The sequence below is a fragment of the Moschus berezovskii genome, chromosome 8, assembly GCF_049115385.1.
Source record: "Moschus berezovskii isolate FMDL1 chromosome 8, NW_MosBer_1.0, whole genome shotgun sequence".
Taxonomy (NCBI): domain Eukaryota; kingdom Metazoa; phylum Chordata; class Mammalia; order Artiodactyla; family Moschidae; genus Moschus; species Moschus berezovskii.
Window position 1 is genome coordinate 62,935,231 of NC_142467.1, and position 24,471 is coordinate 62,959,701.

A 24,471-nucleotide genomic window follows, 5' to 3' on the forward strand; every position below is an offset into this window, starting at 1 on the left:
AAAACTTGAGGAGGATGAAACACTCCCAAGCTCATTTTAACAAGGCCAGCATTACCCTGATATCAAAGCGAGATAAGGACACTACAAGAAAAGAAAACTATAGGCCAATATTCCTGACCAGTATTAACGTAAAATTTTTAAACAAAATACTGCTGCTGCTGCTAAGTCACTTCAGTCGTGTCCGACTCTGTGCGACCCCATAGACGGCAGCCCACCAGGCTCCCCCGTCCCTGGGATTCTCCAGGCAAGAACACTGGAGTGGGTTGCCATTTCCTTCTCCAATGCATGAATGTGAAAAGTGAAAGTGAAGTCGCTCAGTCGTGTCCGACTCTTTGCGACCCCATGGACTGCAGCCTACCAGGCTCCTCTGCCCATCGGATTTTCCAGGCAAGAGCACTGGAGTGGGTTGCCATTGCCTTCTCTGAAACAAAATACTAGCAAACAGTATATGTTGATCTGGTAAAATATGATCTGATGAAAGGATCAAATACTATGATCAACTGAGATTTATCCCTGGGATGCAAGGGTGATTCAAGGTAAATCAATAAAGATGATACACCATCTTCATAGAATGAAGGATAAAAGCCATAACATCTTTTTAATAGAACAGGAAAAGTGTTTAACAAAATTCAACATCCCAACAAATTGGGTATAGAAGGATTATACCATAACATGTTAAAAGCCCTATGAGACAAACCCATAGCTAACATCATACCGAATGGTGAAAGTTTGAAAGCTTTTCCTTTGAGGTCAGGAACAAGACAAGGGTGCCCACTTTCACCACTCTTGTTGATCATAGTACTGGAAATTCTAGCCAGAGTAATTAGGCAAGAGAAAGAAGGAAGAAATAAAATTGTCTGTTTGCAGATAACATGGTTCTGTATAGAAAAAAACCTACAAGACTCCACCAAAAAAAAAAAAAAACTGTTAGAACTTAAAGACAAATTTGGTAAATTTGCAGGATACAAAATCAACATACAAAAATCAGTTACATTTCTATGCACTGATAGTGAGCTATCTGAAAAAGAAATAAAGATAACAGTCTCATTTTAAATAGTGTCAAAACAATAAAACATTTAATAATAAATTTAACCAAGAAAGTGAAAGATCTGTACACTGAAAACTTGATGAGAGAGATTGAAGAAGACACAAATGAAAGATATCCTGTGTTCTTGCATCAAAAGAATAGTGTTAAAATGTTCACACTCCCCAAAGCTATCTGTAGATTTACTGCAATCCCTATCAAAGTTCCCATGGCATTTTTTCTCAAAAATAGAGAAAACATTCTTAAAATTTGAATGGAATCACAAAAAACCATGAATAACCAAAGCAATCTTGTAAAAGGAGAACGTAGTTGGAAACATCACACTCTCTGATTTCAAACTATAGTTGGTCCCTGAACAACATGGGTTTGAACTGTGAGGGTCCACTTATCTGAATTTTTTTTTTACACTAACTGCTGTAGTACTGCACTATCAGTGATTCCATATCTCGGATATGAAATTGTGGATACGGAGAGCTGACATAAAGTTAGATGTGGGTTTTCCACTGCATGTGTGTGGCGTTTGACACTCCTAATCCTCACATTGTTCAAGGGTCAAGTGTATGTGACAAAGCTGTGGTAATCAGAACAGTATGGTATACACATATAGACCAGTGGAACAGAATTGAGAGCCCAGAAATAAACCCACATGGATATGGTCAGCTCATATTTGGCAGGGAGCCAAGAATATTTAATGGGGAATGGATAGTCTTTCATCAGATGGTATTAGGATAACTAGATGTTCACCTGCAAAAGAATGAAATTGGATGCCTATCTTATACCACTCACAAAAATTAACTCAAAATGGATTTAAAACTTAAATGTTAAGACCTGAAACCATAAAACTCCTGGAAGAAAACAGGGGTAAAAATAAACAAATAGGACTTCATTAAACTAAAAACTTCTGCACAGCAAAGGAAAAGATCAACAAAATGAAAAGGCAACCTATGAAAGGAAGAAAATACTGGCACACCATAAATTTGAGGAAGGGTTAATATCCAAAATATATAAAACATAGAACTCAGAAAAAAATGGTTAAAAATGGGCAAAGGACCTGAATAAACATTTTTTCCAAAGAAGATACCCAAATGGCCAACAGGTACATGGGAAGGGGCTTAACATTATTCATCATCTGCTGCTGCTGCTGCTGCTAAGTCTTTTCAGTCATGTCCGACTCTGTGCGACCCCACAGACGGCAACCCACCAGGCTCCCCCGTCCCCGGGATTCTCCAGGCAAGAATACTGGAGTGGGTTGCCATTTCCTTCCCCATTATTCATCATCAGGGAGACTCAAATCAGAACCACAATGAGGTATCACCTCACACCTGTTAGAGTGGCTATTATCAAACAAACAAGCAAAAAACCCTAAGAGATAACAAGTGCTGCTGAGGCTGTGGAGAAAAGGGAAGCTTTGTGCACTATTGGTAGGAATGCAAGTTAGTACAGCCACTATTGAAAACGATATGGAAGTTCCTCAAAAAATTAAAAATTGATTTGCTATACAATCTAGCAGTTACATTCTGGGCATGTATCTGAAGAAAATGAAATCACTTTCTTGAAGAGATATCTGCACCTCCAGGTTAATTGCAGCAGTATTCACACTAGCAAAGACATGCACACAACATTAAGTTTTGGTCAGTGATTGAATGGATAAATAAGATGTGGTATATTTACACAAAGGAATGTTATTCAACTGTAAAAAAGAAAGAAGTCCTGTCATTTGCACCAATGTGGATAAACCTTGAGGGCATTGTATTTAGTGAAATAAGTCAGAGAAAACCAATGTATGATTTCATTTATATGTGAAGTCTAAAAAAGCTGAACTCTCAGAGAGTAGATTAGTGGTTATCAGGGAGTGGAGGCTGTGGGAAATGGGGAGCTGTTGGCCAAAGGGTACAAACTTCCAATTATAAGAAGAGTAAGTTCTGGGGATCTTATGTATAATGTGGTAACTATAGTTATCAATACTGTATTGTACACTTGAAAGTTGCTAAAAGAGTAGATCTTAAAAGTTCTCACCAGAAGAATAAAAGTTGTAACTATGTGTGATAATTATTTCACAGTATATATCAAATCATACACTTGGAACTTACACAATGTTATATGTCAACAGAATTGGGTTTGAAAGAAGACTTGGTCTCTCACCAGACCTTATTTTGCCTGGTTTAGCCCACTCCAGTAACTAATTAAAAGCAGAGCTCAGGAAATAGATATGTCCACAGAATTCCCCCCAACTCTCACTTTATATTATTAGTATTTTTTCCTTTTGCTAAAATAACTGAAAATCCTGCTATGTCCTCCCCCCTGCCTTTTTTTTGCAAGTTACCACACTTTGCATTTTTTCTTAAAAGCATTGACTTGGATTTAACATATTCCAACAGTCCTGGTGCTTCTCTTTTGTGTAAATTACCATTTGCCAGTCTCTTCTGAGAAACATTTTCTCAAGATGCTCTGTGGGAAAATAGATCTGAACCAAAATGAGTTTTAAAAATGCTATATAAAACTGCTATACTCCCCTCCAAGATTCATAATATATTTAGGTAGATTAAAACCTCTGAGAAATCATACAATAAACTTGTCTAACTGAGGGTTTCCCTCATGGTTTTGAACCCTCTTTGGTTGTTATGTACAGACCAAGTGTTTTGTGAAACTTATTTTGGAAAACACTGGTCATTTGCTGATATTTAAGTGAATAATCTTTGTATTTGTCAGGGTTTTTCAGAGAAACAAAACCAATAACATCTATTTTTATTATTTATTTATATATATGTTGTTGGTTCTGCTTCTCTGAAAAACAAGATATACATAAGAGGAGATTTATTATTGGAATTGGCTCACTTGATTATGGAGGCTGAGAATTCCCACAGTCTACTGTCTACATGCTGGAGAACCAGGAAACCCAGTGGTATAATTCAGTCCAAATCTGAAATCCTGAGAAACAAGAGCCAGTGGAGTATGTCTTGTGGTCCAAAGCCCTAAGAACCAAGACCTCTGATGTCTGAGGGCAGAAGATGATGTATAGTCCATCTCAAGGAGAGAAAGAATTCACCATTCCTCCACCTTTTAGTTCTATGCAAGCCCTCCGTAGATTGGATGTTGCCCACCTACATTGGTGAAAGGGATCTTCTTTTCTCAGTCTACCAGTTCAAAGGCTAATCTCTTCTGGAAAGACCTTTGCAGACACACCCACCAATAATATTTCATCAACTTTCTGGGCATCCCTTATCCTGGTTGAGCTGGGACAAAAAACACTAACCATCACAATCTTGTTCTTCCTCATTTTTTGTTTTTTCAAATGGACCACAGTTTGTTTATGTTTTTGTTGGGAAATTTTAGTTCAGGTTTGGGCATGGATTTCCCTTTAGTTTTTCTTTAAATTTAACATTTTTCTTTTAATTTTTTTTTTTTTTGTAAAAAGAATATATTGTAGAATATTTAGAAAATACAGGTGAGGGAAAAGTCACAGTGGAAACCATTATTAACATTTAGGAGAAGATATTTTTTTCTTTAACATACATGTCTCAACTGGATTTTTTTTCCTATGGGTGATTTTTAATTTTAAAAATATTTTAATTTTATTGGGGTATAGTTGATTTACAATTGTGTTAGTTTCAAATGTACAGCAAAGTGATTTAGTTATACATATATTAATTCTTTTTAGGATTTTTTCTGTTATAGGTTATCACAGAATATTGGGTAGAGGTCCCTGTGCTATACAATAGGTCCTTATTGATTATCTGTTATGTAGTGTGTGTGTTCAACCAGATTTTTATTCTTAACATTTTGTTGAACAATTTTTTTAATGTTACTAACTGTTCTACAACTTCATTTAAAGTGGTTGAATAATACTCTATTTTTATTTTTTTAGAAGCAGTTCCCTGTTGTTGGATGTCTAGGTTTTCCAATTCCTTGCGTAAATAATATTCATAGTGCTTTTGTGTAGGGCAGGATAACGCACTGGTCACAAGCATAGACTCTGGAGCCAGACAGCCTGGTTTTAAACTTTGGCTCCGGTGCTGATTAGCTGCGTGACCCTGAACAAGTTAATTAATATCCCCAACCTCACTTTTGTCAGACATAAGATGAGGCTAATAATAGTTCCAGTCTTGCTGGCTTGTTAGAATAAGTTAAGTGCTTAGTTAGTGCTGTCACTGTTGTTAAGTACTTGTGCACATTTACAATTATTTCTATAGAATTAATTCCTAGAAGTAGAATTGCTAACTGAAACAGAAAGTAACATAATAATAGCTATTCCTTAGATGTTTTATGAGTTCCTGCAACAAAGTGAACATTCTGTGTTAGCTTATTATGATGATATGCTTCCCGAGTATGGCAGTAGGTGGGACAATCAAAGCCTTGCCCCTCAATCTCACCTGCATTTCTAGTGGTGTTCAAAGATTATATCAAGTTTTAAGGTATTTAAATGACTGACTGAAAAAACTAGAGTGGAATGGGTGATGCAGAGAGAGAAAGAGGGCCTGAATAGACACTTTATTGATTTGGGCAATTTTAGTCGGAACTGGGGAGAGCCATACTTTGTTTGGAGGAAGGCCAGGGTAAAGCACCTGGACATCCAGGGGTCAGGCTAATGAAATTTTACGTGATATTCCAGGGACCTGGGATTATTTCCTGCATTATTTTCACATTCCCCTCCTTCAATTTTAAGCTTTTTTTGTTCAGGCACACACATTCTTTGCAATTTATGACTCACACAGTTCACCTGTTTCCTATTCTTTATACTTCCACGGTTGAAAATGAGCTGCTGGCATGGTAACCAAGCAGCCTTCCTCCTCTCTTTGTGCTTCATCACTCTGCTTTCGTCAGACCAACAGCTGCTTCTGGGCAGCAGAACCCTGATGGCTGTTTGTCTTCTGAGTTACTGGCCAGCCACCAAGTGGGCACGTGGTCCTTGTTGGATTAACACCTCCTGATCAGGCCTGAGAAGGAGAGACAATCTTCTATCTCATCTTTACAGTTTTAATTTCTTGTCTATCCACTGCAAACAGTTCTCTGCTTCATCTTTTTTTTTTTCAGATTATTATCCAGTGTGGTTTTTTTTTACTATAGTAAAAAAATAAATATAATAATGAGCTACCTTCAGTTCAGTTCAGTTCAGTCACTCAGTCATGTCCAACTCTCCGCGACCCCATGAATCACAGCACGACAGGCCTCCCTGTCCATCACTAACTCCCGGAGTTCACTCAAACTCATGTCCATCGAGTCAGTGATGCCATCCAGCCATCTCATTCTCTGTTGTCCCCTTCTCCTCCTACCCCCAATCCCTCCCAGCATCAGAGTCTTTTCCAGTGAGTCAACTCGTCGCATGAGGTGGCCAAAGTATTGGAGTTTCAGCTTTAGCATCAGTCCTTCCAATGAACAACCAGGACTGATCTCCTTTAGACTGGATTGGTTGGATCTCCTTGTGGTACAAGGGACTCTCAAGAGTCTTCTCCAGCACCATAGTTCAAAAGCATCAATTCTTTGGTGATCAGCTTTCTTCACAGTCCAACTCTCACATCCATACATGACCACTGGAAACACCATAGCCTTGACTGGACGGACCTTGGTTGGCAAAGTAATGTCTCTGCTTTTTAATATGCTATCTAGGTTTGTCATAACTTTCCTTCCAAGGAGTAAGCATCTTTTACATGGCTGCAATCAGCATCTGTGGTGATTTTGGAGCCCAAAAAAATAAAGTCTGACACTGTTTCCACTGTTTCCCCATCTATTTGCCATGAAGTGATGGGACTGGATGCCGTGATCTTAATTTTCTGAATGTTGAGCTTCAAGCCAACTTTTTCACTCTCTTCTTTCACATTCATCAAGAGGCTTTTTAGTTCCTCTTCACTTTCTGCCATAAGGGTGGTGTCATCTGCGTATCTGAGGTTATTGATATTTCTCCCGGCAATCTTGATTCCAGCTTGTGCTTCTTCCAGCCCAGCGTTCCTCATGATGTACTCTGCATATAAGTTAAATAAGCAGGGTGACAATATACAGCATTGACTTACTCCTTTTCCTATTTGGAACCAGTCTGTTGTTCCATGTCCAGTTCTAACTGTTGCTTCCTGACCTGCATACAGGTTTCTCAAGAGGCAGGTCAGATCGTCTGGTATTCCCATCTCTTTCAGAATGTTCCACAGTTTATTGTGATCCACACAGTCACCTTAGCATACTGCTTTCTGTTTTTCTTTTGAAGTGTATCTTTGTTTTTAGCCTTTACATTGTTTTTTACTTCTTGCTTTTAGTATAACTTTTTAAAATTGAAGTTTACTTGATTTATAATATTGTATTATTAATAGTTTCAAGTATATAGTATACAGGTTTTTTTTTGCAGATTATATTTCATTTGTAGGTTACAGGATATTGAGTATAATTTCCTGTGCTGTACAGTAAATCTTTGTTGCTTATTTCTTTTATGTATAGTAATTTATATCTTTTAATCCTGTATTCCTAATTTGCCCCTTTCCCCTCGTCTTTGGTAACCATAAATTTGTTTTCTGTGTCTGTGCGTCTGTTTCTGTTTTGTACATACATTCATTTGTATTATGTTTTAGATTTCACATGTAATATCGTATAATATTTGTCTGTCTCTGTCTGACTTATTTCACTAAGCATAATATTTTCTAGGTCCATCCATGTTGCTGCATATGGCGATTTTTCATGCTTTTTTATCACTGGGTAATATTCCAGTGTGTGATCTTAAGTCGATCATCTGGGCATTTGGGTTGCTTCCATGTCTTGACTATTACAAATAGTACTGTTGTGAACATTGGAGTACATATATCTTATTGATTTAGACTTTTCATTTTTTGCAGATATATATGCTGTGTTTTAAATTTTGACAACAGCTTCATCACAATATAAGTCATATAACATACAGTTCACCCATTTAAAGTATACACTTTAATGGTATTTATTGTATTAGCAGAATTGGGCAACCAACAGTCAATTTTTGAATATTTCTATCACTTCTCCCAAATCCTGTATACTTTAGCAGTAATTCCACCATTATTCCTGTCGACTCACCCCGCCCCCTCAGTACTAGACAATCACTAATCTACTAATCAGCTTTCTGTCTTTATAGATTTGCCTATTCTGGAATCATACAATGTGTCTTTAGCGACCAGCTGTTTCACTTCGCGTAATGTTTTCAAGGTTCTTTCATGCTATAGCACGTCGCAGTGTTTCATTCATTTGTATTGCTGAATAATATTTCATTGTATGGATATGCAAATTTGAGACCATTTGGCTGTTATGAATACTGCTGCTGGGAACTTTCAGAAACAAGTTTTTGTGTTGATGTGTGTTTTATTTCTCTTGGGGGTGGGATTCCTGGGTCACATAAAACCTATGTTTAACCTTCTGAGGAACTATCAGACTGTTTTCTGCAGCACTTTACATTTCTATCAGCAATGTATGGAGGTTCCAGTTTCCCCATATCCTCATCAACACTTATTATATCCTGTGTTTTGATTATAACTATCCTAGTGTGTGTATGGAGAAGGCAATGGCAAGCCACTCCAGTACTCTTGCCTAGAAAATCCCATGGACGGAGGAGCCTGGTAGGCTGCAGTCCATGGGGTCGCTATGAGTCAGACATGACTGAGCGACTTCACTTTCCCTTTTCACTTTCACACATTGGAGAAGGAAATGGCAACCCACTCCAGTGTTCTTGCCTGGAGAATCCCAGGGACGGGGGAGCCTGATGGGCTGCCGTCTATGGGGTCACACAGAGTCGGACACGACTGAAGTGACTTAGCAGCAGCAGCAGCAGTGTGTGTAAGGAGTTATCTCATTGTGGTTTTGATTTGCATTTCTCTGATAACTAACGATGCTGACCATCTTTTTATGTCATCATTGGCCATTTCTATATCTTATTTGGAGAGTTCTATTAAGATACTTTGCCTATTTTATATTGGGTTATATGTCTACTTATTATTGAGTTATAAGGTTTCAAGTTTTTAATATATTCTAGATATAAGACATTTATCAGACATATGATTTACAGTTTTTCTTTCATTTTGTATGTTTCCTTTTCACTTTGCTGATGTCCTGAAGCACAAAAGTTGTGAACTTTGATGTCTAATGTATTTTTTGTTTGTTTGTTTGTGCTTTTGGTGTCCTATCTAGCAAATCATTGCCTAATCCAAAGTCATTAAGATTTACCCTAATGTTTCTTCTAAGAGTTTTCTAGATCCAGCTCTTACATTTAGGTCTTTGATCCATTGTGAGTTGATTTTTGCATATGATGTGAGGTAGAGATCCAACTCGGAGAAGGCAATGGCAAGCCACTCCAGTACTCTTGCCTAGAAAATCCCATGGACAGAGGAGCCTGGTAGGCTGCAGTCCATGGGGTCGCTACGAGTCAGACATGACTGAGCGACTTCACTTTCACTTTTCACTTTCATGCATTGGAGAAGGAAATGGCAACCCACTCCAGTGTTCTTGCCTGGAGAATCCCAGGGACGGGGGAGTCTGGTGGGCTGCCGTCTATGGGGTCACACAGAGTCGGACACGACTGAAGTGACTTAGCAGCAGCAGCAGAGATCCAACTTCATTCTTTTGCATTTGGATATCCAGCTAATTGTGCTTCCCAGGTGGATTTATTGGTAAAGAACTCACCTGCCAATACAGGAGATGTGGGTTTGATCCCTGGGTCGGGAAGATCTCCTGGAAAAGGAAATGACAGTCCATTTCAGTATTCTTGCCCGGAGGAGCCTGGTGGGCTCAGTCCATAGGGTTGCCAAGAGTTGGACACAGCTGAAGCGACTTAGCAAACAAAGCACATCCATTTAATCCTGGTACCATTTGTTGAAAAGACTATTCTTTCCCAGTTGAATGGCCTTAGCATCCTTTCAGAAATTAGCTGACTATGAATGTGAGTGTTTACTTTTAGACTGTCAGTTCTAGTCTGTTGATCTGTATGTCTATCTTTGTGCTCTTACTATGCTGTTTTTAGCTTTGTAGTAAGTGTCCCAGGTGGTTCAGTGGTAAAAGAATCCACCTGCCAATGCAGGAACTGCGGGAGATGCAGGTTTGATCCCTGGATTGGGAAGATCCACTGGAGGAGGAAATGGCAACCCATTCCAGTATTGTTGCCAGGATAATCTCATGGACAGAAGAACATGACAGGCTACAGTCCAGGGGGTTGCAAAGAGTCGGATACAACTGAGTGACTGAGCATGTATGCACATAAGTTTTGAAATTGGGATACCTGAGTTTTTCAATTCCTTTCTTTTTCAGGATTGTTTTGGCCATTCTAGATCCCTTGCACTTGTTAATTTTAGGTTCAGCTTGTCCCTTTCTGCAAAGAAGCAGCTGAGAGTTTGATAGAAATTGTGTTGAATCTGTAGAACATTTTGGAGGAGAATTATCACGTCAACAGTATTAATCTTCTAATTCATGAACACTGGAGGTCTTTCCATTTATTTAGGTTTTCTTTAATTTCCTTCGTTTGTGTTTTATAGTTTTAAGGTATAGGCTTTGCGCTCTTTTTGTCTAATTTATTCCTAAAATATTTAATTCTTTTTGATGCTATTGTAAATGGAATATTTAAAATATCTTTTTTGGATTGTTCACTGCAAGTGTATAGAAATACAATTGCTTTTGTATACTGACCTTATATTCTGCAACCTTCTTATACTCCTTTATTTATTCTTCTAATTTTTTAGTAGATTCCTTGGGATTTTGTATGTACAAGATCATATCATTTGTGAATAGAGATAGTTTATTTCTCTCTTTCCAATTTGTATGCCTTTCATTTCCTTGCCTAATTGTGTTGGCTTACCACATTAATATTATCTTACTTATTAGTGGTATTTGATACAATTGATCATTCCTTTTTTGCAACCATCTTTTCACTGGGCTTTTTGGGCACCACACCCTTTTGGTTTTCCCCCTGTCTCACTGGCTATTTTCTCATCTCTTTCGTTGGTTCTTCTTCTTCCCCCAACTTCTTAACCATTTCCTGCCTGTAAATTCCAGACCCTAGTATCCACTTCGGAGAAGGCAATGGCAAGCCACTCTAGTACTATTGCCTAGAAAATCCCATGGATGGAGGAGCCTGGTAGGCTGCAGTCCGTGGGGTCGCTAAGGGTCGGACATGACTGAGCGACTTCACTTTCACTTTTCACTTTCACACATTAGAGAAGGAAATGGCAACCCACTCCAGTGTTCTTGCCTGGAGAATCCCAGGGACGGGGGAGCCTGGTGGGCTTCCGTCTATGGGGTCACACAGAGTCGGACACGACTGAAGTGACTCAGCAGCAGCAGCAGTATCCACTTGCCTACTTGACAACCCCACTTACATGTCCAAAAGGCAGCTCACATTTACCATGTCCAAAACTTACTCTAATCATAAATGAAGTATTTTGTGGAAAAAAGGGAGACAAGAAATCAATTAATATTTATTGAATGTTTATTATTAACACTATTCCTTATCTTGTTTACAGCACATGTCAGTTCTGTGATTCTCAGGGGTCATGAATCCTGGTCAGTTTGATTCCAGGGTCTGAGCTCCTTCCTAACATCTCTACTGTATTTCTTTTAGACACATTGTGTATAATTCAACTTTCTCTCCTCCAGATTGTCCTTTGGAGTAGTATGTGATCGCTCAGAAAAAAGAATCTCACAGGATTTCTGGTGACTGGCCTCAGAAGTGCTTATGAGCCATGCAGTGCCTCTGGAGCTGCACCTTCCCTTTTCTCTGTGTAGTGGAGACAAAGATGTCTCCAGCGTGAAGACAGGTGGTGGGAAAGCTTACTTTGAGTGTTTGGCAAGTTTTTATTGGTTACTTTCCCAGGTTAGAGTTTCTCTGGCCTTGAGATGTACCTCCTGCTTCTCAGAACTGCTCTCATTTATTTGCTGACTGGATTCTCCATCTTTATTCCTTATTTCTTCTTGTCTCTTCTTCATTTGTTCAAGAATTATCAGCCTTTCTGGGTTTGGGTAAAATATCCCACTTTGTTTGCTTTCCCAGTACCTGACATTGAAAGTTTGTTCAGCATCTGTGATTCATCTGTGTCAATACTTTCCTTATTAAAATATTAATACTAGTTACCAAAAAAATTACTTGTCTTTTTAAATAGCCCTGATAACTCTATTTTCTCTCCCAAATCTTTAACAGAAGTGAAAATGTCCAAGATGAATCTATCCATGTTGGGAATATATTTTAAAAATATCTTTTATCCAAATTTAAACAAGACTATTCTCAAGTAGTACCTACAATCTCATTTGGCCTCCATGGTATATGTCCCAAGGCAGCTAAGAAAGATGAGAAAATTGGTGGGGTCAGTTTGTTCATGTTCTTATAGCCCGCTGAGGCAGAGCCAGTTCTGTTCCCAGTTGAGCTGGTTTATTCTGATTAAGTCTGTGTTTAGGGTGTGCTGTTCACTGCAGGATGAGGTCCCACCCTCAGGTTTTGCCTCTTGGTGCCCAGAAGTCTGACCCTTCCCAGAAGTCCCCTCACTAGTTCCTTATTCCATGTGCTGAATCTTTCCTGATCCCCTTTCCCTTTTGGAGCTAACCTAGCTTCTGTCTTTTCCCATTCTAAGTATCAACCAGTCATGAGGCAGAAATGGTACTGTACCTGGAGTCAGAACTGGATTGAAAACTAAGGCTTTTGTGGTTCTGGGTCACCTCTCTGAGCATCATAGGGTGATCTCTAAGGGCATTTGCAATTCTAGCCTTCTCAGGCTTTATGACTCTATTTCTCTGAAAAGTGAACCTGGACTAATATTTGAGTAGTTGGCTTAATATGCTCTACCAGGGAGTGCAAATATGTAGCTTCTCTTCCATCTGCTTACCATGGAAGACTCATTATATTTTCTCATCACTCTCATGTGGAACCCAGCCATGACCTCAGACTTCTCAATTCAGTATCAGTTTAGTTGAGTCACTCAGTTGTGTCCAACTCTTTGCGACCCCATGGACTGCAGCACCCCAGGCCTCCCTGTCCATTACCAACTCCCAGAGTTTACTCAAACTCATGTCCATTGAGTCGGTGATGCCATCCAACCATCTCCTCCCGCCTTCAATCTTTCCGAGCATCAGGGTCTTTTCAAATGAGTCAGTTCTTCGTATCAGGTGGCCAAAGTACTGGAGTTTCAGCTTTAGCATCAGTCCTTCCAATGAATATTCAGGGCTGATTTTCTTTAGGATGGACTGGTTGGATCTCCTTGCAGTCCAAGGGACTCTCAAGAGTCTTCTCGAACACCACAGTTCAAAAGCATCAATTCTTCGGCACTCAGATTTCTTTATGGTCCAACTCTCACATCCATACATAACTACTGGAAAAACCATAGCTTTGACTAGACAGACCTTTGTGACAAAGTAATGTCTCTGCTTTTTAATATGCTGTATAGGTTGGTCATAACTTTTCTTCCAAGGAGCAAGCATATTTTAATTTCATGGCTGCAATCAGCATCCGCAGTGATTTTGGAGCCCAAACAAAGTCTCTCACTGTTTCCACTGTTTCCCCATCTATTTTCCATGAAGTGATGGGACCAGATGCCATGATCTTCGTTTTCTGAATGTTGAGCTTTAAGCCAACTTTTTCACTCTCTTTCACTTTCATCAAGAGGTGCTTTAGTTCTTCTCTTTCTGCCACAAGGGTGGTGTCATTTTCATATCTGAGGTTATTGATATTTCTCCCAGCAATCTTGATTCCAGCGTGTGCTTCATTCAGCCCAGCATTTCCCACGATGTACTCTGCATATTAGTTAAATAAGCAGGGTGACAGCATACAGCCTTGACGTACTCCTTTTCCTATTTGGAACCAGTCTGTTGTTCCATGTCCAGTTCTAACTGTTGCTTCCTGACCGGCATACAAATTTCTCATGAGGCATGAGGCAGGTCAGGTGGTCTGGTATTCCCATCTCTTTAAGAATTTAAGTTTGTTGTGATCCGCAATTCAGTATAGTGTGCAAGTAACTACTCAGTGGATCACTGTTGAAATGTGTTTAATCTCCCTATCTTCCCTCCCACTTCTAGTGCATCAAGCTGAAGGAGGGAGTAGTGGTGACCAGGATACTATAGAAGTTAATAAGAACATGGGTCCTTGGGTTCACCTCCTTATATTCAAATCCTGTCTCTACTGCTCCCTTTCTGTGTAACCTTGGGAAAGTTACTTATGTCTCTGGGTCTCAGTTTCCTTTTTTTGAAACATGGGACATAATAATAGCTCTACATCTTAGGGTTGTAGAGAGGATTAAATGAAATAATATATATTTTAAAAAGTGCTTGGAACAATGCCTGGCACACGTAATTAAAAAAATGTTAGCTATTGTAATGATAATAGCCATGATAAGAATTTGAAAGGCTGGTAGAGGAAAAATTCTTGAAATGGTAGGGCTTGTAATATCCTTTCAGTCTTCAAAGTAGTCAAATATTCGTTCCCTCTCTGACTGCAGACTGATCCGATTTAAAATATCATTCCTTCCTTCATTTATTAGTAAAAATTTCAGCCTACTGTGTGCTATGCATTCAGCCAGGTGTCTAGGATATAACAATAAATAAGTCCTTTTCAAAGGTTTGTCACCTTGTTTGGGGTGAAAAACAAGTAAAAATGTGGTTACAGTTTTCTTAATAATTGCAGTGACTGGAGTTTGTACAGGGGCTTTAGGGAGCACTGTGTATATACATGGAGTTTCTTTGATGATAGTGTTAAACCTGGGTGGGAAGAGAAATATACTTGAGTCTTCCAGACATGGCTGGCCTCTTACCAGTGTTTCATAGGCAGTGAGCGGATCACTTGGGGGAGAGTTAATACCTATTCTCCCTGGTGGCACACCTCAGTGGCATGCTTATGCTCCTTGGTGTTCATTCAGTCACTCAACTAACAGCCTGAAACTTTTCCCACTGCTCATTGAGCTGTCCCCCTGTCTCAGTCAGAGCTGGTAGAGTTGGGGAGCAGAAGTGTGAAGACAGATGGAGGAGCCCTGAATTTGAAGCTACATCGTAGTTGGATCTCTACAGAGTTGAGTGCCTCAGGAAAGCATGAATGTCAGGCTTATCAGGGACTTGCAAAAGGTGATAAGTCCATCCTGCTGCTTGACTCAAGATATGGCAGATCCGTTTGACAGCCATGGACAGTGATAGTATGGAATGTGGGTGGGAGAAAAAATACCCTTGTATGGCTGGGGCTGGGTGTTTGTGCTGTGACCCATGCTTTCCCCTCACTGGTGTCTTACAGCAAACAGCTATTGTGTGACGTGATGATTGTGGCAGAAGATGTCGAGATAGAAGCCCACCGTGTGGTCCTGGCAGCCTGCAGCCCCTACTTCTGTGCGATGTTCACAGGTATGAGGGGCAGACAATAAACCCACACGTGTGGGACTGCAGTCCCAACTGGGAGAATGTTGGGAGACATGATGGCGGGGCTTGGGGTGGAAAGAGTAAGACAGAAGTGTATTCACCATCCGCATTCTGTCTCCGCACCTTTGCCAGGTTTCCAGGGAGTCCCTGTTTCCTGGACATGCCAAACGACCTTGTCCATCTGTTGCATGTGTGTTACTTCTGAGCTCGAATTCCCTTAAACCCATGGGCTGAGCTTCCTGTCTGCAGTACCTCGCAGCCCCTCCCCTGAGCCAGGCGCAGGCAGTGCTGTGTCTGTCATGGCTGACTGAAGGCCCGCTGGCCCGAGTGTGGCCCCTGGATGAGGTCTGGTGTCCCTCCCACATGCTCACCTGTACCCTGTGCTTCCTCTGAGTGTGGTCACTGTCATTCTGCACTCTTGTCTGTTTGCTGGTGTCTGGGGCGCCCACGCTCTGGAGTCTCATGTACTCACCGCTTATCACCCTGCAGTTTATACTTCAGGTGCCACCTCCTCTCTGACCACCTGAGCCATAGTTCCATACTAGGTCTCCTTCTACTCCATAACTCTTCTCTGTCTTTTTTCATAACTCTTATCACTATCTGAAAATCATATTGATTAGTTGTTTAAGTATTTTTTTATCTGTGTCTCCTTATTGGAATATCAGTTCCATAAAGATTGGAGTTTTATTAGTTTTGTTTGTTTCCATATCCTGAGTACCTGGTACGCACTAGCAATAAAATATTTTTTAAATGAACAAAATGTCTCCCACCCTTGATTGTGAGTTCTTGGGTGCTCAGGGACCATGTCTTATCACTGTCGAATCCTCAGTGCTCACTCCAGGGCCTGGTGTTTAGGAGACAGTGAACAACTGAAGGTTAAACGAATGAATGTGGGATTGCTAAGGATGGGTGAGTATAGGCATATTTTTCCTGAATAGGCTCTTGTCCTTTTCCTAATATAATACACAGCCTCTGCTGGGCAGGAATGGTTCTTGATGGGTGGGTGGTGGGTGGGGACTTAGAGCTTGTTATTTGAGAGTTCCTCATATGTGTGTCCTCTCTTGGCTCATCATGTAAAGGACTGATCTCAACCTGGAGCATTGCTTCTGCTAAGTGCACCAAGCCATGCTTACCTCACTTTGATCCTTGTACTAGGAATTCCATAATGCAGCCTGGAAAACCAGCTACTTTCATTATCTGGAAATTTTGAGCCACATCTCTTTGAAGTAGTCTCAAACTCTAGTAGTAAGGTTTTTATTTCTTTATTTCCTTGTCCTTCATCCATCTTTCTTTCTTTTAAAATAATTTATCTTATCTACAAATTTAGTTGCAACTTCAGTAAATAGCTCTGCCAGTCATTTTTCTCCATGTTTGTGATTTAAAAAGTCTAAGAGGAGTCCACTTGCAATTGCAATGAATTATACTTTTGGCTCCATTTTTTTTTTTTTGCTAATGAACTTGCCTCTGAGTTCATGGAAGTGGCTAAGCAAAAGCAAAGTGATTTTAAAAAGGGAGAGAAAATATGCTTCTGTATCAGATCTTGGATTCTAGTAATTGAAAGGAGAAGAGAATCAAGAGAAGAAAGCTGTCTAATGTGTGGCCCAGCCCATGGCTTCCACTGAATCTGGTTAATATCCATCCTCCTATCCTTCTTTCCTTCCATCCATTGTCTGTCTGTCCATCCATCCACCCACCCATCCACCTATCCATATGTTCATCCAAACACTATTCATATATGTTCATTACAGAAAAAAATTAGAATAAGTAATACTTGATTAAAGTGTGTACACATTTTGAATCCTTGTGAGACATGTGTCTCAGCTCCACAACACTTGGAACAGTTGTACCAGCATATGCTTCCATCAGCATTGTATCAGATTTGTGTATTTTTTGAGGCCCTTTGATTTTGCTTAAATATTGGTAAACAGGTACAAGAAAAAGGTAACTGCAAAATTTTGTTCTCATTATCAGGTTCAGCTTCAAAATGCATAAAATTAATAATGAAAAGGTCCAGGTGACTCTTGTTAAGTCTGTTTCTATTGGCACTAAAGAAAAGAAAATATATGTGGCTTTCTTCTGACTTGAATGGTGTGATTAAGATCTTTTACTCAGGCTTAACGTGTTTTTGTTTGTCTGTTGAGTTCACATTGCCCAAATGTCTGTCGATGGTTCCAAATATCAGCCCCACTCCTTAACAGTGTCCTTTCCATAACTTGGAATAAATATGAAACTGAGGTCTGAGTGTCCACAGGAGAGTGTCTAAAGGCAAACAGCCTGTGACAAGATCTGGGATGGGCAGTCACCTGAATTGCAGTCTACTCCTTTAGAATAGTGTGATTGGAGAGGCCAGCAGGGCTGACCCTGTCCTTTTCCCTGTGAGTATGGAATACTTAAGATTCCCCTCAACCCCTTTCTCCCCGTTTAGCACCTCCATTCCAGGGGAAGATAATTTCCCCAAAATAGCCCAGTCACTTTTTTCCCCCTGTTTTAACATGCCCTTTACTATGGGTTCTGTGTACCTATTGTATTGGTACTCCATACAGATCCCTACATATCATCCAGAATTTTAAAAGCAGTCCCATTTTATGGTATTAAAAGAACCGAGTTCTAAAGAATATGTGGGCTCAGGAAAAGACATTTGAGCTCCATCCCACAAGAAGCCCTGGGAGTGAGCTGTCCCATTCTTCTGATTCTAGTGTATTGATATTACATGCTGAGGCTGATTAGATTGGCTTTTTTTTTTTTTAAAGAAAAGTTGCTTTTAGATGCAGGTTGATATTCAACTGGTGTCTATGAATATATGGTGACTAGAAATAAGGAGGAGAGTAAGGAATGTGCTGGAGGTAAGAGGCAAGGGACTTGGAAGGAGTGGACACCAACCAGCCACAAGCAGAACAGTCAGGGCCAGGCTGTCTTACTCATCTCTAGGCATGTACTCATCACATAGAACCACTGTTTCGGGCTGTCTTCATGCCTGACTCCACCAGACCATGTCTGTGTTCTGAATGTCTGAATGATGTACTGATGTCTTTGAAGATCTTTGCATATTGTGCAGTTTCAGTTCAGTTCAGTTCAGTCGCTCAGTCGTGTCCGACTCTCCGCGACCCCATGAATCACAGCACGCCAGGCCTCCCTGTCCATCACCAACTCCCGGAGTACACTCAAACTCAGGTCCACAGAGTCGGTGATGCCATCCAGCCATCTCATTCTCCGTCGTCCCCTTCTCCTCCCGCCCCCAACCTTTCCCAGCATCAGAGTCTTTTCCAGTGAGTCAACTCGTCGCATGAGGTGGCCAAAGTATTGCAGTTTCAGCTTTAGCATCAGTCCCTCCAATGAACATCCAGGATTGATCTCCCTTAGAATGGACTGGTTGGATCTCCTTGCAGTATAAGGGACTCTCAAGAGTCTTCTCCAACACCACAGTTCAAAAGCATCAATTCTTCGGCAATCAGCCTTCTTCACAGTCCAACTCTCACATCCATACATGACCACGGGAAAAACCATTGCCTTGACTAGATGGACCTTGGTTGGCAAAGTAATGTCTCTGCTTTTTAATATACTATCAAGGTTGGTCATAACTTTCCTTCCAAGGAGCAAGCGTCTTTTAATTTCATGGCTGCAATCAGCATCTGCAGTGATTTTGGAGCCCAAAAAAATAAAGTCTGACACGGTTTCCACTGTTTTTCCATCTATTTCCCATGAAGTGATGGGACCAGATGCCATGATCTTTGTTTTCTGAATGTTGAGCTTCAAGCCAACCTTTTCATTCTCCTCTTTCACTTTCATCAAGAGGCTTTTGAGTTCCTCTTCACTTTCTGCCATAAGGGTAGTGTCATCTGCATATCTGAGGTTATTGATATTTCTCCCAGCAATCTTGATTCCAGCTTGTGCTTCTTCCAGCCCAGCGTTCCTCATGATGTACTCTGCATATAAGTTAAATAAGCAAGGTGACAGTATACAACCTTGACGTACACCTTTTCCTATTTGGAACCAGTCTGTTGTTCCATGTCCAGTTCTAACTGTTGCTTCCTGACCTGCATACAGGTTTCTCAAGAGGCAGGTCAGGTGGTCTGGTATTCCCATCTCTTTCAGAATGTTCCACAGTTTATTGTGATCCACACAGTCAAAGGCTTTGGCATAGTCAATGAAGCAGAAATAGATGTTTTTCTGAAACTCTCTTGCTTTCTCCATGATCCAGCGGATGTTAGCAATTTGATCTCTGGTGCCTCTGCCTTTTCTAAAACCTGCTTGAACATCTGGGAGTTCACGGTTCACATATTGCTGAAGCCTGGCTTGGAGAATTTTGAGCATGACTTTACTAGTGTGTGAGATGAGTGCAATTGTGTGGTAGTTTGAGCATTCTTTGGCATTGCCTTTCTTTGGGATTGGAATGAAGACTGACCTCTTCCAGTCCTGTGGCCACTGCTGAGTTTTCCAAATCTGCTGGCATATTGAGTGCAGCACTTTCACAGCATCATCTTTCAAGACTTGAAATAGCTCAACTGGAATTCCATCACCTCCACTAGCTTTGTTTGTAGTGATGCTTTCTATGGCCCACTCGACTTCACATTCCAAGATGTCTGGCTCTAGGTCAGTGATCATGTTATCGTGACTATCTTGGTCGTGAAGATCTTTTTTGTACAGTTCTTCTGTGTATTCCTGCCACCTCTTCCTAATATCTTCTGCTTCTGTTAGGTCCATACCATTTCTGTCCTTTATCGAGCCTATCTTTGCACGAAATGTTCCCTTGGAATCTCTAATTTTCTTAAAGAGGTCTCTTGTTTTTCCTGTTCTGTTGTTTTCCTCTATTTCTTTGCATTGATCACTGAGGAAGTCTTTCTTATCTCTCCTTGCTCTTCTTTGGAACTCTGCATTCAGATGCTTATATCTTTCCTTTTCTTCTTTGCTTTTCGCCTCTCTTCTTTTCACAGCTATTTGTAAGGCCTCCTCAGACAGCCATTTCACTCTTTTGCATTTCTTTTCCATGGGGATGGTCTTGGTCCCTGTCTCCTGTACAATGTCACGAACCTCCATCCAGAGTTCATCAGGCACTCTATCAATCAGATCTAGTCCCTTAAATCTATTTCTCACTTCCACTGTATAATCATAAGGGATTTGATTGAGGTCATATCTGAATGGTCTAGTGGTTTTCCCTACTTTCTTCAATTTAAGTCTGAATTTCGCAATAAGGAGTTCATGATCTGAGCCACAGTCAGCTCCTGGTCTTGTTTTCGCTAACTGTATACAGCTTCTCCATCTTTGGTTGCAAAGAATATAATCAATCTGATTTCGGTGTTGACCATCTGGTGATGTCCATGTGTAGAGTCTTCTCTTGTGTTGTTGGAAGAGGGTGTTTGCTATGACCAGTGCGTTCTCTTGACAAAACTCTATTAGCCTTTGCCCTGCTTCATTCCGTGCTCCAAGGCCAAATTTGCCTGTTACTCCAGGTGTTTCTTGACTTCCTACTTTTGCATTCCAGTCCCCTAGAATGAAAAGGACATCTTTTTTGGGTGTTAGTTCTAAAAGGTCTTGTAGGTCTTCATAGAACCGATTAACTTCGGCTTCTTCAGCATTACTGGTTGGGTCATAGGCCTGGATTACTGTAATATTGAATGGTTTGCCTTGGAAACGAACAGAAATCATTCTGTCATTTTTAAGATTGCATCCAAGTACTGCATTTCGGACTCTTTTGTTTAGCATGACTTAATCCAAAGCAATGGAGCAGGGAGGGAGGGAACACTAGGGAGTAGAATCTTTTCTTTGTATTAAGAGGGCCTTGAGGGAGTAGTCAGAGTAGATAGGTCTAGCCTCTGAGGATTTTGCCCCTAAGGAGTTAGAAGTTGGGTAGAATAGTTCAGGGAGGTGGAAAAAAAGGAAGATCAGAGTCTGTGTGGGATTGAGGAGAAATGGCCTGGTCTTCCATGTGTCTTTTAGAGTTGGTTACCTCAGGGCAGAAGCTTACAGTGTCATAGGATTTCTTCTTCCTGTCCCTAACATACCACATCAAAGTCAGATGTCCTTTTGTGGCTTAAGTGTCCTAGATTTGAGGGTGATGGGTGCGGTAGTCATGTCTAAAAATATGTTGCTCTTGATATAGAAATGGTGAGTTTTTTTCAAGAATTGATTTGGATGTTGTTCAAGCCTGTGTTGATGTAGTTCAACACAGTTGTGTAGCGCCCTGGAAAAGAGACTACTGTTCAGACACCTACCAGCATCCATTAAGGTGCAACTGACTTGACCAAGATGGTCTGGGGTAGACTTGTCTGCACTTGGTGTAGCTCAGTCTTGAAATTTCAGATCTTCACTGGAGAGAACCACTGGACGGAAATTTTTTATGAGTGTTCATAGAGGAGTTTTGGATTTGTTGATGCAAAGGCCTCTTTGGTAAGGATTAAACATAGAGTGGTAATGCCACCTTCATTAGGGGATGGTGTGGTGTCTTAGAAAGGGCTTTGCAGCCATCATGACCTGACTCCAGTAACTGATAGGTTTGTAAGCAGTTACTTAACCTCTATGATCCTGTTTTCTTATTTGTGAGACTGGAATAATAACAATAAAACAACAATAAGCAGGGAACAGATACAGGTAAGGGAGATAAGACACCCAATACAGAATGAAAGTGTGAAAGTGTTAGTCGCTCAGTCATGTCTGACTCCTTGTGACCCGATGGACTGTAGCCCGCCAGGTTCCTCCATCCATGGGATTCTCCAGGCAAGGATACTGGAGTGGGTTGCCATTGCCTTCTCCAGGGGATCTTCCCGACCCAGGGATCGAACCCGGGTCTCCCACCTTGCAAGCAGACTCTTTGCTATCTGAGCCACTAGGGAAGAGCACCCAACACCGAATAGGTACTTAATAAAGCTAACTCTTATTATGTGTAGAGCACATGATAGTTTACACAGCTCATGTGGATGTGTGGGGTGGCTCTGATACCTGCTGCCCTTGTGGTGGTGAGGGTTGGCATGAAACATCTCTGGCTACATAGGCATTTCCTTCCTGATTTGGTACTCCAATTGAGGAGAAAGACCTCTCCAGGTAGAGGAAGGCTGAGATTCCAGGGAGGCTGGGTACTGGGGTGATCTCTAGCACTGCAGCTCTGCTGAATCCTGCTGCTGCAGTTCTCACACTCTCATTATCTCCTTTGAATGTCACACAGCTTTGGCATAAAGGCAGGGCCAGGAATGTCCTTATTTCACAGGAGACAGAGGTCAACCTTTTGCAGTTATCCGGCATAGATGGCTCACATGCAAACCTTACCTGCGGGAGGTTTGGCTGGGATTCAGCAAGGTAGCAGGTTATTTCTTTTCCTCATGTGATGCTAACATGTGGCACAGGTCTCAACTCTAGCCAAATGAGTTGGCAGCCTAGATATTAGGACTTAGACAGATGAAGGTTAGGGGTGAGAGAGTATAATAGCCATCCTAACACCCAGGCAGGATCATTGTGCAGAGGGTAAGGATCTTCTGTTTTCTTTTTACCCAGATCATGAAACTAAATTTCAACAGTAAGGATTCAATTGAGGAGTGAAGAGTTCTGTAACACAAGGACTCCTGAACACACTTTTTCTTCCCTTAGCTGTACAGCTTTGAGGGGTGGCTGGTGGTCTGTGTCTGGCTCTTTGGAAAGACCTCACAGCCATTCTGCCATTCCTTTCTTGCTCTTGAGGCTCCTTTGGCTGAATAATGGGGTTGGGTTTCTATCAGCAATCTAGGATATGAGCCAGTGATTTTCTAGCCCTCCTGTCTTATGTGGTGGTGAAAGATTTTCCCCCATGGCTCCCCAAGATGCACCTCTTCCCGCTTTGGGCAGACTTCCACCTAAAAAGAGCTCTGTTGTACATGTGAGCTTCTCTGGTGGCTTTGACAGTAAAGAATCTGCCTGCAGTGCAGGAGACTCAGGTTTGATTCCTGGTTTGGAAAGATCCCCTGGAGAAGGAAATGGCCACCCACTCCAGGATTCTTGCCTGGAAAATCCCATGGACAGAAGAGCTTGGCGGGCTGCAGTCCATGGGGTCACAAAGAGTCAGAACAACTAACACCTTCACTTTTGGTGCGTGTGACGTGCTTGCTAGGTTGAGACTGTGCCGTGCTCTCCTGGGCTCTCTGCTTCTCGGAGACTTCTGGGTGCTGGTCTGAAGGCAGCGTCTGAAGATTTGAAGGAGTTTAAGACGTGGTCCCTTAGCCTAGCTGCCATCATCTTTCACCCAGTTACTGTAGCAGCCTTCTGATTTGTCAGCCTGCACCCATTTCGTTCCATCAATCCCAACCCATTTTCTACGCTGTAGCTACAGTCATATTTACTAAATAAAAGTCTACTGTATTCCTTACTTGCTTAAAGTCTGTCAAGGGCTCCCCATTGCCCTTAGAATGAAGTCTAAACTTCTCTGCATGGTGCACAAGGCCCTCAAGTTGTCCAGAGCCTGCTTGTATTGTCAGCCATCTCTCCCCCTTCCTCCTTTTATATGCTGTGCTTCTGCCAGACTCAAATTCTTATGGCCCCAGAATAGGTCAGGTTCATCAGTCTGATGAAAACAATGGATTCTTTCCACAAAAAAGTAAATATGTGCTCCTGTATGCTCATTATTTTGCATACAGTTCAGGGTAGAGGAATCCCTGCTTAAGAACCTTTTAAATTGAGTCTCCTTCTCTAGCATTTAACACACTTTGAAATTGCTGGTTTACTCATCTTTCTACTAGTTTGAGCTCAAGGAGGGCTGGGAACATGACTTGTTCACCATTGTGTCCTTGGGCCTGGCCCATAGGGACTGTTTGGTACTTGCTTATTGAGTGAATGAACAAATGAATATCTGCCCTTGCTAGCTAGATCATGATCTCTCTGGAAGAACAGGATATGATGTGAACAGAGGATGAAAAATGTACAACTGATGTTTTCTTTCTTTTTCTTTTATAAATTCAAGTATAGTTGCTGTTACAACATTACGTTAAGTTACAGGTGTACTATAAAATTCACAATTTTTAAAGCTTATACTCCATTTATGGTTGTTATAAAATATTGACTATATTCCCTGTGTTGTACAATATATCCTTGTAGCTTATTTTAGCCAGGACATGGAAGCAACCTAGATGTCCATCTGCAGACGAATGGATAAGAAAGCT

General features: G+C 41.0%; 1 protein-coding gene across 1 annotated transcript in view; it reads left to right on the top strand.

The window, feature by feature from the left end:
* KLHL3 (kelch like family member 3) overlaps nucleotides 1–24,471 on the top strand; it is a 132,135-nt gene that overhangs the window by 16,373 nt on the left and 91,291 nt on the right. Inside the window, exon 3 of the mRNA XM_055430784.2 lies at nucleotides 15,234–15,340. Coding sequence (XP_055286759.1) covers nucleotides 15,234–15,340 — 107 coding nt within the window. The remainder of the gene's footprint in view (nucleotides 1–15,233; nucleotides 15,341–24,471) is intronic.